Source organism: Simochromis diagramma, unplaced genomic scaffold (assembly GCF_900408965.1).
Source record: "Simochromis diagramma unplaced genomic scaffold, fSimDia1.1 OVJJ01000159.1, whole genome shotgun sequence".
In the NCBI taxonomy this organism is placed as follows: Eukaryota; Metazoa; Chordata; class Actinopteri; order Cichliformes; family Cichlidae; genus Simochromis; species Simochromis diagramma.
Window position 1 is genome coordinate 1964105 of NW_024387197.1, and position 12609 is coordinate 1976713.

The 12609-nt window shown below is 39.6% G+C and overlaps 1 protein-coding gene across 2 annotated transcripts in view; it reads left to right on the forward strand.

Moving 5' to 3' along the window:
- Positions 1-12609, forward strand: part of zmat4a (zinc finger, matrin-type 4a) — a 158888-nt gene that overhangs the window by 55307 nt on the left and 90972 nt on the right. For both annotated transcript variants that reach the window (XM_040050061.1, XM_040050060.1), the window contains one exon: positions 5089-5178. In XM_040050061.1, coding sequence (XP_039905995.1) covers positions 5089-5178 — 90 coding nt within the window. The remainder of the gene's footprint in view (positions 1-5088; positions 5179-12609) is intronic.

Here is a 12609-nt window from a genome sequence, read left to right on the forward strand (position 1 = left end):
CCCTATTCCGGGCAGGGTGAACTGTCCCCTAGGTGTTCTTCTTATAAGGGTCTTCTGAATCGCTCTTGGTTCAGGCATGTGACATGGATGCCTCCTCTGCGTATCCTGGGTGAGGTGTTCCAGGCGGATGATCTGATATCCTCATGTCGGTGTTGTTCCCGCACGATCTGGTATCCTCGTGTTGGTGTTGTTCCCAGATCATCATGCTAAATGTTGTTCCAGGATCAACATTGCAAGTGACCAATCAGAATGTTGTGACGTCATACTTTTGCGACTTCGGGAAAAACCGGCGTAAAACAAAAAACTGTACTTAAGCTGCGAGAAATCGCCTCTGTCCGCCGATCAACGGACCCTGACCCTGACCCTAACCCTAACCCTAACCGTAACCCTTTAATAAACAGTAAGCAGAATTGATATTGTCCTTGCAACATTGGAATTTCATAAATGCACAAATGGCTTGGCGCGCAAAAGAATAACGTCACAACAATGTGATTGGTCACTTGCAATGTTGAACCTGGAACAACATTTTCATGATGGTCTGGGAACAACACCAACACGAGGATATCAGATCATCCGTTGTTCCCACATCATCATAATAAATGTTGTTCCAGGTTCAACATTGCAAGTGACCAATCACATTGTTGTGACGTCCCCCTTTTGTGCCTTTGAAAAATACCGCCTTAAAAAAATCTACTTCACTTGCGACAAGAGAAACCGCTTCTGTCCGCCGATCCAGGAACTTGAATTCTTTGCATTTCAGGATACTTTCCTTTAGCAAACGGTAAGCATTATACATATTGTCCTTACAGAGGAGGTTTCTCTTCTCGCAAGTGAAATAGATTTTTTGAAGGCGTTTGTTTTTTTTGAGGTCGCGGATGACGTCAGCAGAAGGTGATTGGTCACTTGCAATGTTGAACCTGGAACAACATTATTTATAATGACGAGGGAACAACACAAACACGAGGATATCAGATCGTACGTTCCAGGCATGTCCCACCGGGGGGAGGCCCTGGGGCAGACCTGGGACATGCTGGAAAGATTGTATCTCTCGACTGGCCTGGGAACACCTCGGTATTCCCCCGGATAAGCTGGAGGACATGGCTGGGGAGAGGGAGGTCTGGGCTTCTCTGCTTAGGCTGCTTCCCCTGCAACCCAGCCCCAGATAAACGGAAAAAGATGGATGGATGGACAATATATATTTAGATTATTCTTTACATGTTTTTTATGAAATAGTGAATGGCCAAATTCATTTTTAGAGATTTTTGTACAACGTGTAACAAGAAAGAAGAAATTCGACACATAAGTCAAAGAACCAAAAGAAGAAAGAAAGAAAAATAATCTTGTCACAGTTTTAAAGCCTTTATTGTGAAAGCAACACATTTTGTGTGGTGTACCAACTTTTATGCAGTGTCATGTGAGACTCTTTTGGCATACAGATCAAAAATATATCTTCACACATCATCAAACTGCTTGAACAAAACCACACTGCCTGGTTCTACCAAAGAATAAATCATTTTATTTTAGCCAGTTTATCAGTAAGTTTGGGAAAAAATTAGAATTTCAAATAGTCAAATTTCCGTCCTTCTTTCAGTTTGAAATATTCCCTTGTTGCTCTAAAGAGTAAAACATCATGCACAGATCAAGACCAGAGTTTTATATAACACTAGAATGCTTTGTTTGTATTTATTCGAGCTAAAAGTTGAAAATTCTTTTTTTCATGCAGATATAATAGAAAACGTAGGTGATCAAACCAGCTCAGATTTTAATGATAAGTGCGGAGTGAATATTCATGAGCCCTTCCTGCTTTTCAAGCTCTGTTTGTTTTCTTTTTAAAGAAGCAGCAGAGCTCATGTTGCTGTGTCTCTGCCAGGAGACCAGACAGGCAAGACAGATACATTCACGGAGGCTTGCTCTCACCACGCTGCCCAGGCAGGATGAGTTTGCCCTTGTAAAGAAATGCATACACATGGATGTCTCTGATACCCCTGTCCGCTGGAGTAAGGCATCAGGCCCTGTTAACGCTGCTACTATACATGCTTCACTAGACTTATTTTGTAGCTATCACTCCTCTGTGGCATTCTTTAAAATGAAAAATTGCAGTATCCAAGGATGTTTTCCTTCACCTCCTACTTCCTCCTCCTACCTTGTGTCATTCCCCTTGACTTCTAAAGCATTACATCCTTAAGCAGAGTCATTTTCAGATGAACTAATCTGCCCTCCCAAATCCCGTCTTTCTCCTGTCATGGCTGTGCTATCAGATCCTGGGGGATTGATGGGCTGCCGGTAAGAAGACTCCTGCTTCAACCTCAGTAAACCGAGCACTAGTTATCAATTCAGTCCAGTATCAGGGATCGGAAGAGTGCACCTCATTTGACGGCCTTCACCTATTTTTAATGGGTCCTCTAACCTAAGCCAGTAATTTGAAACAAGAGGGAGAACTAAAGGGTAGAAGAGTTGTTCTAAAAGTTTTTCTTTTTTGTTTAAACAACATCATTTTATTTTTTCAAATAAGCTCCAGCAAATACTGATGTAAAATTTAGTATTTTGGTCTAGACAGCCCTAAAATGTGATGTCCACATATGTGGAGGCCAGGTCCTAGGAGGTTAATACAATATCTCTCAGCCTTTTCCTGTAAAAGCATATTTTAAAAGCAAACTGCCTTATTAGAAACACAGGAACTTAACAGGGCAGTTTTTCAACATGATATTTATCATCTGTACAAGCACAGGCTTTATAAATGGCAGATCAAAAATATATAAGGAAAGTTTATATTGCAGTTTTAAATAGGTCAGTAGCAGTGGTTCAGGCATGAACAGGGTGTCTCTTAGTACCGTGGCAGAGAAGATATGTTGCAGGGGCATCCGATGTTCCAAATATATCTTCTGTTCCCCACACTCTGTGTCCCAATAGGCCTCACAACAACTTGGGATCTCTGATCACTGATGGAACAATAACATTCTGACCATTCTCAGGTGAAACATAATTTCTCCTGTAACAGAGTTGGATGTCAAAGTTTTCGATATATAGTATTTGTTGATAAGGGAACAGTCAGTTCTCATAGTCAACTTGTTGGAGACAAGAGCAACTTGGATAAGGTTTTCAGTGATTATTACCAAGTGGTTTGCCTGGATTGGCAAAGCAAGAGTCTCCTTCATCCAGCTCAAGAACATTTGGGCATCCAGAAAGATGACCCTGACTACCAAGATCCAACTGTTCAACTCCAAAATGAAGTCAGTACTGCTGTACAGGGCTGAAACCTGGAAGACAAATAAAACCTCAAAATGCAAAATCCAGATGTAAAACATCAGAGAGCACATTGGCTCACGCTTTCTGGCATTGCCCCTCATTGACCAATTTTTGGTCCAAAATGTTTGATTGGTACTCTAAAGCTTATGGGATTTCCATCTTACCCAACCCAGAAATTGCAGTCTTTGGCTGTGTACGTTCCAGAACTATCCCTGCGACTGTGCAGGTGCCAATCGACCTCGGAATGATGATTGCGAAAAGACTTATTCTAAAGGAATGGAAGTCCGCTGCTCCTCCCTCCTTCAGTGTCTGGCTCAATGACATGTTATCAGTCATTCAGCTGGAAAAAGTTCGATACCTGCAAACACCTGCAGCAAATGTCTTCTCAAAATCCTGGACTCCGTTTTGTACTCATCTTGAGAAAGCTCACGTTGTATAAACATGTACCATGGCACTGCAATTTCCCTGTTTATTACATATTCATGACATTTAATTCATTATGGATACTGGTACTTTCTAATTTTAATGTTTTCTTCCTTTTTTCTTTTGTCTTTCCCTATTGATTATTATTATTGTGCTATTTCTTGTCCTATCATCTCAGAACCTGAGCTGTATTTGTTTGTTGATGGGGTTTTCTATGCTGAAAAAATTAAAATAAAATATTGAAAAAAAAAAAAAAAGCAAAATCCAGAAATTCCTCAACAGCTGTCTCAGAAAGATTCTTCACATTCGAAGGCCAGATAAAATCAGTTCAGTAACATCAAACTAGGGGAAAGAACCTGTCAACTCCCAGTAGGGGAAGAAATGAGGAAGAGAAGATGGTGCTAGGTAGGGTACACTTTGCGCAAACCACCAACCAACATCACCAGGCAGGTTCTCAGGTGGAACCCCAAGGCAAAAAAGCAAAAGAGGGGCTACCCAAGAAACACCTGGCGACAAGACTTCGTGCCAGAATCAAAAATGATGGGCTTACACCTGGAACCATCTAGAAAGAATGGCCCAGGACAGAAAACTCTACCTTTGCCACCCCTCCCATACCCTGGGAGGGGTGGCAGTAGTAGTAGTAGTTGCCTGAAGCGGAGAAATCTCTATGGTTTCATCCTTACCCCTTTCGTATTGCCATTTCATTGTGAAAATGTCTTTTTCTTGTTTCTGCAGTGTTATCAACTGTTTGTAGCCTTGAAATATTTGCAATTAATAGGATGTTTACTAAGCCTCTGTGTTATTTTGCACTCAAATTACCATCTTGCTGCAACTACTTGAACATTTATGTAGACATTTCTGAATTTCTGTTTCAAATGTACGGATTTCTGGCTGGACTCTGAATGTAAGTTGTTAATGTGAATTTCTCTGTAAGCAGACAACTGCAGATTTGTGATTTTCAGGGATTTATCATAGTTAATCGCTGTGCTGTCATAGATTGCATGTAATTGTCAATTTGTTCAATGATAAGTTGATAGCAAGCTGACTCCATTGTATTCTCATTTTATTATGATCTTGACACACCTATGTATTGAGGCCTGACGACAGCAATTGATTGCAAGTCTTTGTACACAACAAGATCACAAGTTTGTTGCAAAAGATTGCAATAATTTGTTCGTGTGATGGTCTCCAACCACTGTGTGACTGTCTGGGACAAAGCCTGGGACAATGGGATTTAGCCTTCTTTTTATTCTGATCCACACATTTGGGTGATGTTTTTAAACTCAACCAAATACATGTATTTTGTCTTGTTGTTTACTGTTGAATTTATATCCATGTATTTATTTGACAAGAATATATTTGATGTATATGCCTATTTACATTTTAGATTTGAGTCATTTCCTCTTTTTTCTCTTGCAGAGTCGGAAACATGCCAACAAAGTGCGACTGTATTACATGCTACATCCCGTGGATGGAGGTTGCCCTGCCAAGAAGCTCAGATCAGACAATGTGAGTCCTGTGTGAATTCTCTTCATCCTGCTGTGTGTTTGCCCACAGCCTTGGTAATCACCGAGAAACACACACACACACACACACACACCTCAGCCCCAGTCCACCCCTGCTGGTCTCATATGGAAACCTTTAATGGATTTTTCACAACAACAGCCGTGAGACTCGCTGGCCCCTTGTGCTTCAGAATAGGTGACTGATAAACAGCGTTGCCACATTTTTAGACCAATGAACAATGCGATTGTGATGGCACTGCTGGCGATGCCAGAGGATGTCAACCTTGCATCAAACACAAAGGCGCATTGTTTGGTGTCCGGCCCTCACAGCCATTACTGTCATGTAAATTTGAAGCATGCGATGTGTCTGACAGACACAATTATGTGTGACTTTTGTTCCTCTTTTTCTGCACTGAGGAAAGGTGAAAACACGCTTCTAACATCCTCTTTGCAGCTCTGCCAGCACACAGATAAGCATCACAGTGTGGAAATTTCATGGTGGGTGCTGATATTTGATGTCAGCGTCATGGTGAAAGGTGCATTTCCAATCCAAGCCGAGTTTACAGTTGGAGTGTGGTGGTGGAAGACTTGAATGTAGAAATGGACAGACTTTGATGAAGAGACAGGGAGAGGTCTGTGCTTTGATTACTGAGGGTTTGCCAGCTATCAGTAAAGAAATCTGGGTTTCTGAACCAGATAAGGACATGTCAAGGGATGCTATTGCATTCGCTTGCTGCCTCAGCTTGTCATCTAATCCTGCTGCTCTTGTTCTTTCTCCTCTTGTACCCATCTACACGGGTTGGGAAGATGTCACACGCCTCCATTCTCTGTGTTCTCTAGTTTTGGATAAGTTCCTTTCCTCTACCTTCCAACCATTCCTTTCCTGTTTCCTTTGTTTTCTCTTATTTTACTTTCCTATGTTTTTTTTATTCATTCCTCTTCTACTTGAATTTCTTGACCCTATCTCCTTTTTGATCCTAGTCTATGTTTTTCTACTTTTTTGTTTCTCTTCCACTGATTTCTTTCCTTTGTGTTTCTCACTTACTTATTACTGTTTTTGGTTTTGATGCATTTCTTATTTCATACTCCTTCCTTGCTTCCTTTTTAACCTTCTTTCTTTCCCTTCCTGTGTTGCTATTTTTGCATTAGATATTTTCTCTTCCTGCTTTATAAGTTTTTTCTCCTCTGTTCTTTTCATTCTTTACCCAAAACTTTTATTCCCCTCTTTTTTTGCCTTTACTTTTCCTGTTATCTATTTTCTTTTATTTAATTCTCAGATCATTTTCTTTCCTCTCTTCATTTCCTCTGCACTCGTTTTGGGCTTCATTTTCTGGTCCACTTTTCATTTTCCCTCTCTCTTTCTCTTTTCTCATTATCTCTGTTTCTTGTTTCTTATTTATCTTTGTTTAATATGTATTTTCCTCTTTGATCTTTTGCTTTATCATTTGTTCCTTCTTTCCCTCCAACAAATGTCACTATATTCAGAGTTTTGTTTATAATCAATTTTCTTCTCTTTCCTGTTTCCTTTCCTTTCCGTACTTGCAGACACCATTACCTCTTATACCTTTAGTGTAGTTTTCTCCCCCCCCCCTCCCTTCCACCACAGTATAACTTTTTATGTGATTTTTATGTGATGATGTGATAAGAACATTGTACACTCTGACAAGCAGAAATGTGTGTTACTCATTAGCATAGTTCAGTCATGACTACTATAGACAAAAGGAAACTCTTACTTTCATATGCGGTATGATTGTTTTGGGTTCTCTTCATTTTTAAGTGGATGTATTGAAAACGGTAGATAAAAGCGTCATCAGAACAGAACAGACTACCAATAACAACAGACATGACTCTGCTTGAGGTTATCAACTGAGCCATCAGCTGATATGGGCTGGAAGTCAGACTAATGGGCAACCACGCTAAATATAAAGAGTATGAATCAGGTGGAACCTGATAGTCACCCTGTTTGCTGCCTGAGTCAACTGGCTTCTTGTCCAGTTCCAACTCTGACAGTTTTCTCTTTTCTTGGGAACCTGACTGGCTTTCAAGATGACACCCAACAAGAAAGCAAGGCTTTCCATGTTGTGGAGAAGTATTGTAGTCCATTTTTGACTTTTTTTTTTTATCCTGCTAGACTTCCTCGTACCATTGTGTTCCTCAGCTGCCTGTGTCATTGTTCTCATCGCTGCCAAGTTTCTCAGCCTCAATGTGGCCCAGAGTCAGGCAACACCATGCCTAAACTGGAGTCAGCTGATGTCCTCTCTTAGAGCTCAAACCAATATCAGAGTCATTTCTTGAAGTAAACCCCCTGGATCCAGAGAAGCATTTATGGACCTGCAGTCCAAATATTAAAGCTGTTAGAATTTTGTGTGTAGCTGTCAGAGTTTGTGTTTGCATTGCAATGGCTTTGTCACCACCCACGGCCAGAAGATGGCTTCTACATGAACCCTGTTGTATTACTACAACATCCTTCCATTCTGTAGCATTAACATGGAGGGGGAGTTCAAATCAGAGGAGCTTGACAAGTTTTTCTGCTGAGCTGACATTGCAGGCTGCTTCATATGAGGGAAGTTTGTGGTATGTAGTGATGTGTCGGTCGCAAACGAAACAGCTCTTAGAGCCGACTCTTTGAAGTGAACGACGCCAGCCGTGGGTGTTTTTTTTTTTTTTTCTTTCTCTCAGCTTCTCTCTCGCATTTTTTTCACTCCGCACACGAGGCTTGTGCTTGCTCTGGGAAGAGGGGCGGTAGTTACACTCGCAGTAGCACAGGAACAGAGCGAGAGGGAAATAGAGAGAAAGAGAGCCAGGAACAACAATGTCACATTAGAAAGGTATAGTAATCATCCACAACTATTTTCAGTTGCGGATGATAAAGGATTCAGAAAGTTAATTCATGCAGGCTCATATGACAGAGAATCTTCCTTTTGTTTTCATATTTTAATTTATATTTAATTGTGTTGTGGTTTGCAGTGTTTTGTGTTATTTCACTTTAAATTTTTTTAAAAGGAAAAAGCTGAAAATTTAAATAGTTAAAAGGTGAAATGTAAACAGGTGTTTTTTGTATTATATGATTTATTTATTACATTTTATGTGGAGTGAATAAATAAAAGTATATTTACGGTGGCCCCTAGAGACAAAGCACATACAAACTCCAAAACACGTACAAAACACAACAGAAGTGCTCCAGGATGCTAGGCGCAGTGTTGAGCTTTTGTTACCTAGTGGCTACATAGGCCAGGAAGTACCAACGACCAGATTTGGTGTGTGGTAGTAACAGGTAAATTAACATTTTTTTAAATTATTTGAATATATATGAGTGCTTGTGTATAAATACACAAACAATACACATATGCTTTCAATTGTGTAATTTAAGTGATCTAGGTAGCTCTGTTTTGGAAGTTCAGTTAACGCTAGAAATGTGCTTCTAGCCACCGCATATATTTATATATATATATAAATAAAACCACATTTTTTTTAAAGTAATTCCTTTTGTGCATAATTTTATATTGTTGTTAATAATAAATTAATTAAAGCAACAAAACAACCTGAAGAGCCGGTTGGGAGCCAAACCGAAAGAGCCAGTTCTCTAAAAAGAGCCGGAATTCCCATCACTAGTGGTATGTGTGATCACACATGTGATGCAACTTATAGTAGGTGAGGTCTGGTGCTGGTGTGGTATGGAAGAGTAAGGGTCAGGATGAAGACAAGTAAAGGAGAGATGAGGCTTTGTTCAGTCTTCATATACACAGATATGTCCATATAAAATGAACGATAAGAAAATGAAATATCGCGATAGAATATGGGTAAAACGCGCATGCGCAGTGCCTTTGTTTTCATACGCACATGGCAGAAAAAGCATGGCGGCAATGAGAAGGGCGAAAGCGGATCGTTGAATGAAATGGATGAATCAGAATTGGTTTGTGAAAATGCTGCAACTTCAGTGGTGTGGAACTGGTTTAGCTTTCGTCCGTCAGATACACAACAAAGCACTGTTTTTGGTAGAGCATGCTAGCAGGCCGTCGTTATTACCGTGTTTTTTGGAAAATACAGCACACTGGATTCTGGTTGTGTTTACTGACTTCGAAACGATTTTATGTCGTACACGGCGCTCGAAAATCTGTCAAATATTTTAGTACGACTTTGCTAAGCTACGAAGCCGCACCGCTTGATGGATTGTCGGAGCATTACGGGTATTGTAGGCATGAGTCTTGTGGAGTGATACATATTGTGCTTCAACATAATATTACCATATTGCGTGTGTATAACCTCTTTTTAAGTTTTGTGGATATTGTACATAGTTATGCTGAGGATATATTGGCCAATTTCCACTGGAAATGCCTTTTGGTTAAACTGTCAGCAAGGAATTTGCATTTGCACCGTTAAATTTTTGTATAACTTTAACGCACATAAAAAACAGCTGCTTGTTTAAGGGAAAATACATTGATGGGTTTTTTTTGCACTAATAAAGTTGTAGAGTTGTAAAGTATTTTGTTTAGTGTCAATTATATCATTATATCGTTATTGCAAAATTTCAAATGTATATCGTGATAAGTATTTTTGGTCATATCGCCCTGCTCTAGTATGAAGACATTCTTTTGATTGAGAAGAGAAAAAAAAATATTATATATATATATTTGTAAACTGGGTGAACAGAGTTGAGTTTTTAGGGGCTTCATTGTTGCCTGCAGAGGAACAGAAAAGTTTCTGCCTACCTTTGATTAAATTCAAAGTTCTGAAGAAACTTCCCTGTGCTTGTGTGTGTTACTCGGTTCCAAATAGAAAAGTAATTTTCACATTTATTTTTTGTTACTACAGTTGTACAGTAAAAACAAAAATGATTAGGCATCAATCAAATTTGAATTCATAGTACAGTAGGTTACATTCCAGGTGGCACCCACTGCTGACAGTGATTTTATTGCTTGTAACGAGATGCCATCCACAGGGAAAACACCATCAAACCTGTCTATAGAGACAGGCTCCCTCCCCATCGGCATTTTACGTATCAACTAATAGGCACATGGACCTCTGTAGAGGGGACAGAAGGATCTCTAGGTCATGTGGTTTGATGCAGAATCCTTTCATTAGTCTAGAATGAGAGCCAAGGGACCCATTTGGACCTGACAGAACAACTCCTCTGAGCCTTCCTGCGATTCAAATTAAATCAACCTCCGGGTTAATGTCTGTCCAGGAGGGAGAGCTCCTGTTTTACTGTTAGAGAGCGATCGGGATGATGGGGAGTGAAGGGTTCACTCATTTCTGCAGCAAATTCTCAGCCTTGCTTTGATAGTTTACTTTCTGCACCCCCTTGCCTCATCACTAATACTGTATGCTTGGACCAATGTTTGCACCACATTCATTAAATTTTGAAATCACATGAGAGAAGAGGGCTTTGTAGTCAAATGAATTTCTAAAATAGATCTGAAATATTCTTTGTTAAACTTGTTTCTACAGAAATAATTTCAGTCACAAAGGGTTTTGCTTCCCTTTTGGAGCATATTGGTCTTTTGATCATCGTGTTCTCAATATGTATGTATGTATGAATGCAATATGTATTTGGTTCTGGATATCCCTTGCTGTAAAAGTAGAGACTACTGACTGATACTTTAAATACCTGTATTCTTTACCAGTCATCTGAGCAACCAAATTTGAAAATTACACTGTTATTATTACAGTGATTAGAAAGATAGTGTCTAACTATAACATATTTTATTTTAGTGTATCCTCAAAAGGTTCAAGACACAAGCCTGTCTATAGGCATGTGCCATCTATCTTTACAGTTCCTTGAAATTTATTCAATATCTTCAGTGGCAGTATTTCAGATGTCTGAAGCCTAAGATTAAAACGATTTTTTCCTTTAGTATGTGTGTATGGCAGTTGCATGATTTTAAAGACTTGTGGTGCAGATAAATTAGGGCAGAATCTGAGGTTTAATAAAACAAGTCAACCAAACAACCAAAATAGATGGTCTGATCCATAAAATGTACTCCTCTTTTTGTACATACAAAATACAAAATAAATAATTCACTAGATTTAATTCCTGACACTTGACATACATTTTGGGGTACACACTGGGCTGGGTAGGGAGAAGGAAAGATTAAGCTCTACAGTCACCTGTTTACTCATTTAGAAATTAAACTTTTTTAAAAATGGAGCCACTGGACAATTTGAACACTCTACCTGTCATCTTAGGTTAGAGCTACAGGCTTTAAAGCTGTTACATTGATTTGTGTCTTTTGTTGTTCTGGAACACTGACTGCATTGTAAAATGCAAATTTACAGTTTTGCATATGCGTTACTTTATTCTGTTGTTGTTTTTATTCTCTTAAATCAAGGCACATTTGCTAACTTTCAGTGGTGTTGATCTCCCAAAGGGTGATTCACTCCTGGACCTTTCAGCTAGCGCCAGCATTAGAACTTTCATTGGTCCATTAAAAGCTATCTGAAAATGTCTCATAAGAGTAGTCTCTTTCACGATTTGCTGTAGTTACACAGCATCGCCAAAATTATTTTACATTTTTCAAGCAAATCTACAGCAACTTTTTTTGTGTATTTTTTACAAAGCTGGTTGAAAAAATCTATGACCAAACCAGGACTAGCTTCACACATTGCTTCATCTTTGCTTTTGTAAATGTCACAGTAAATCTGTGTTTGGTCTGTAGTCTGACCTTAGGCCCTTGGTAAAAGGGCACATTGCCTTGATGGGAAAGGCTCCACTTAAACTACACAGATGTGATGCGACCAGGCTGTGCTTATAAGGTGGCACTATCTAAAAATACACTCGGCAGCACAGCCTCCAGAGACTGTGGGAGTGCGTACGGCCTGGCGTGACCCGATGTCTGGACCCGGTTGAGCTGATGTCATCTGACAACTGTACACGCTCCTGGTCATGCTAGTCCCGGTGATAACCTGCTCTCATGTAAAGGAGGAGGGGGTGTCAGTCAATGCTTGCTTTGTGGATGGAGATTGTAAAATGGCATGTTTGGGATTGTGGCTTCATTTGTTCAGATTTTTTGTACCAGTCAGATTAGTTTTGCGATCACTGACGTTTTACTCTGTTAAAGCCAGACAGACTCTCATAAATAAGATTAAATTGTTTATTAAAAGAAACGTTGAAAACCTGTGAAACTGCAAAGCAGTTATTGATGCTACGGTTTTATCAGGCAGACGTGAGTTCAGCACCCATACTGCATTTTCATTTCTGTGTTGGCTGGTTAGTCAGCCTTCTGTTCTGACATTTAAACAGAACAGTATGAAGAAAAATTAGGATTCAGATAGCCCTATGAGATCTGCACATTCAGCTCTGATAATGCTTTGACATTGCAAAAATATTTTCCTTGAGCCAGCAAGGCTTTCAGTCGATAACAGGATGGGAAATGCCTGTGTTGTACAAGTACAGAAGGTTGAGCGGTATAAATTAATATATAAAATGTACATTTGA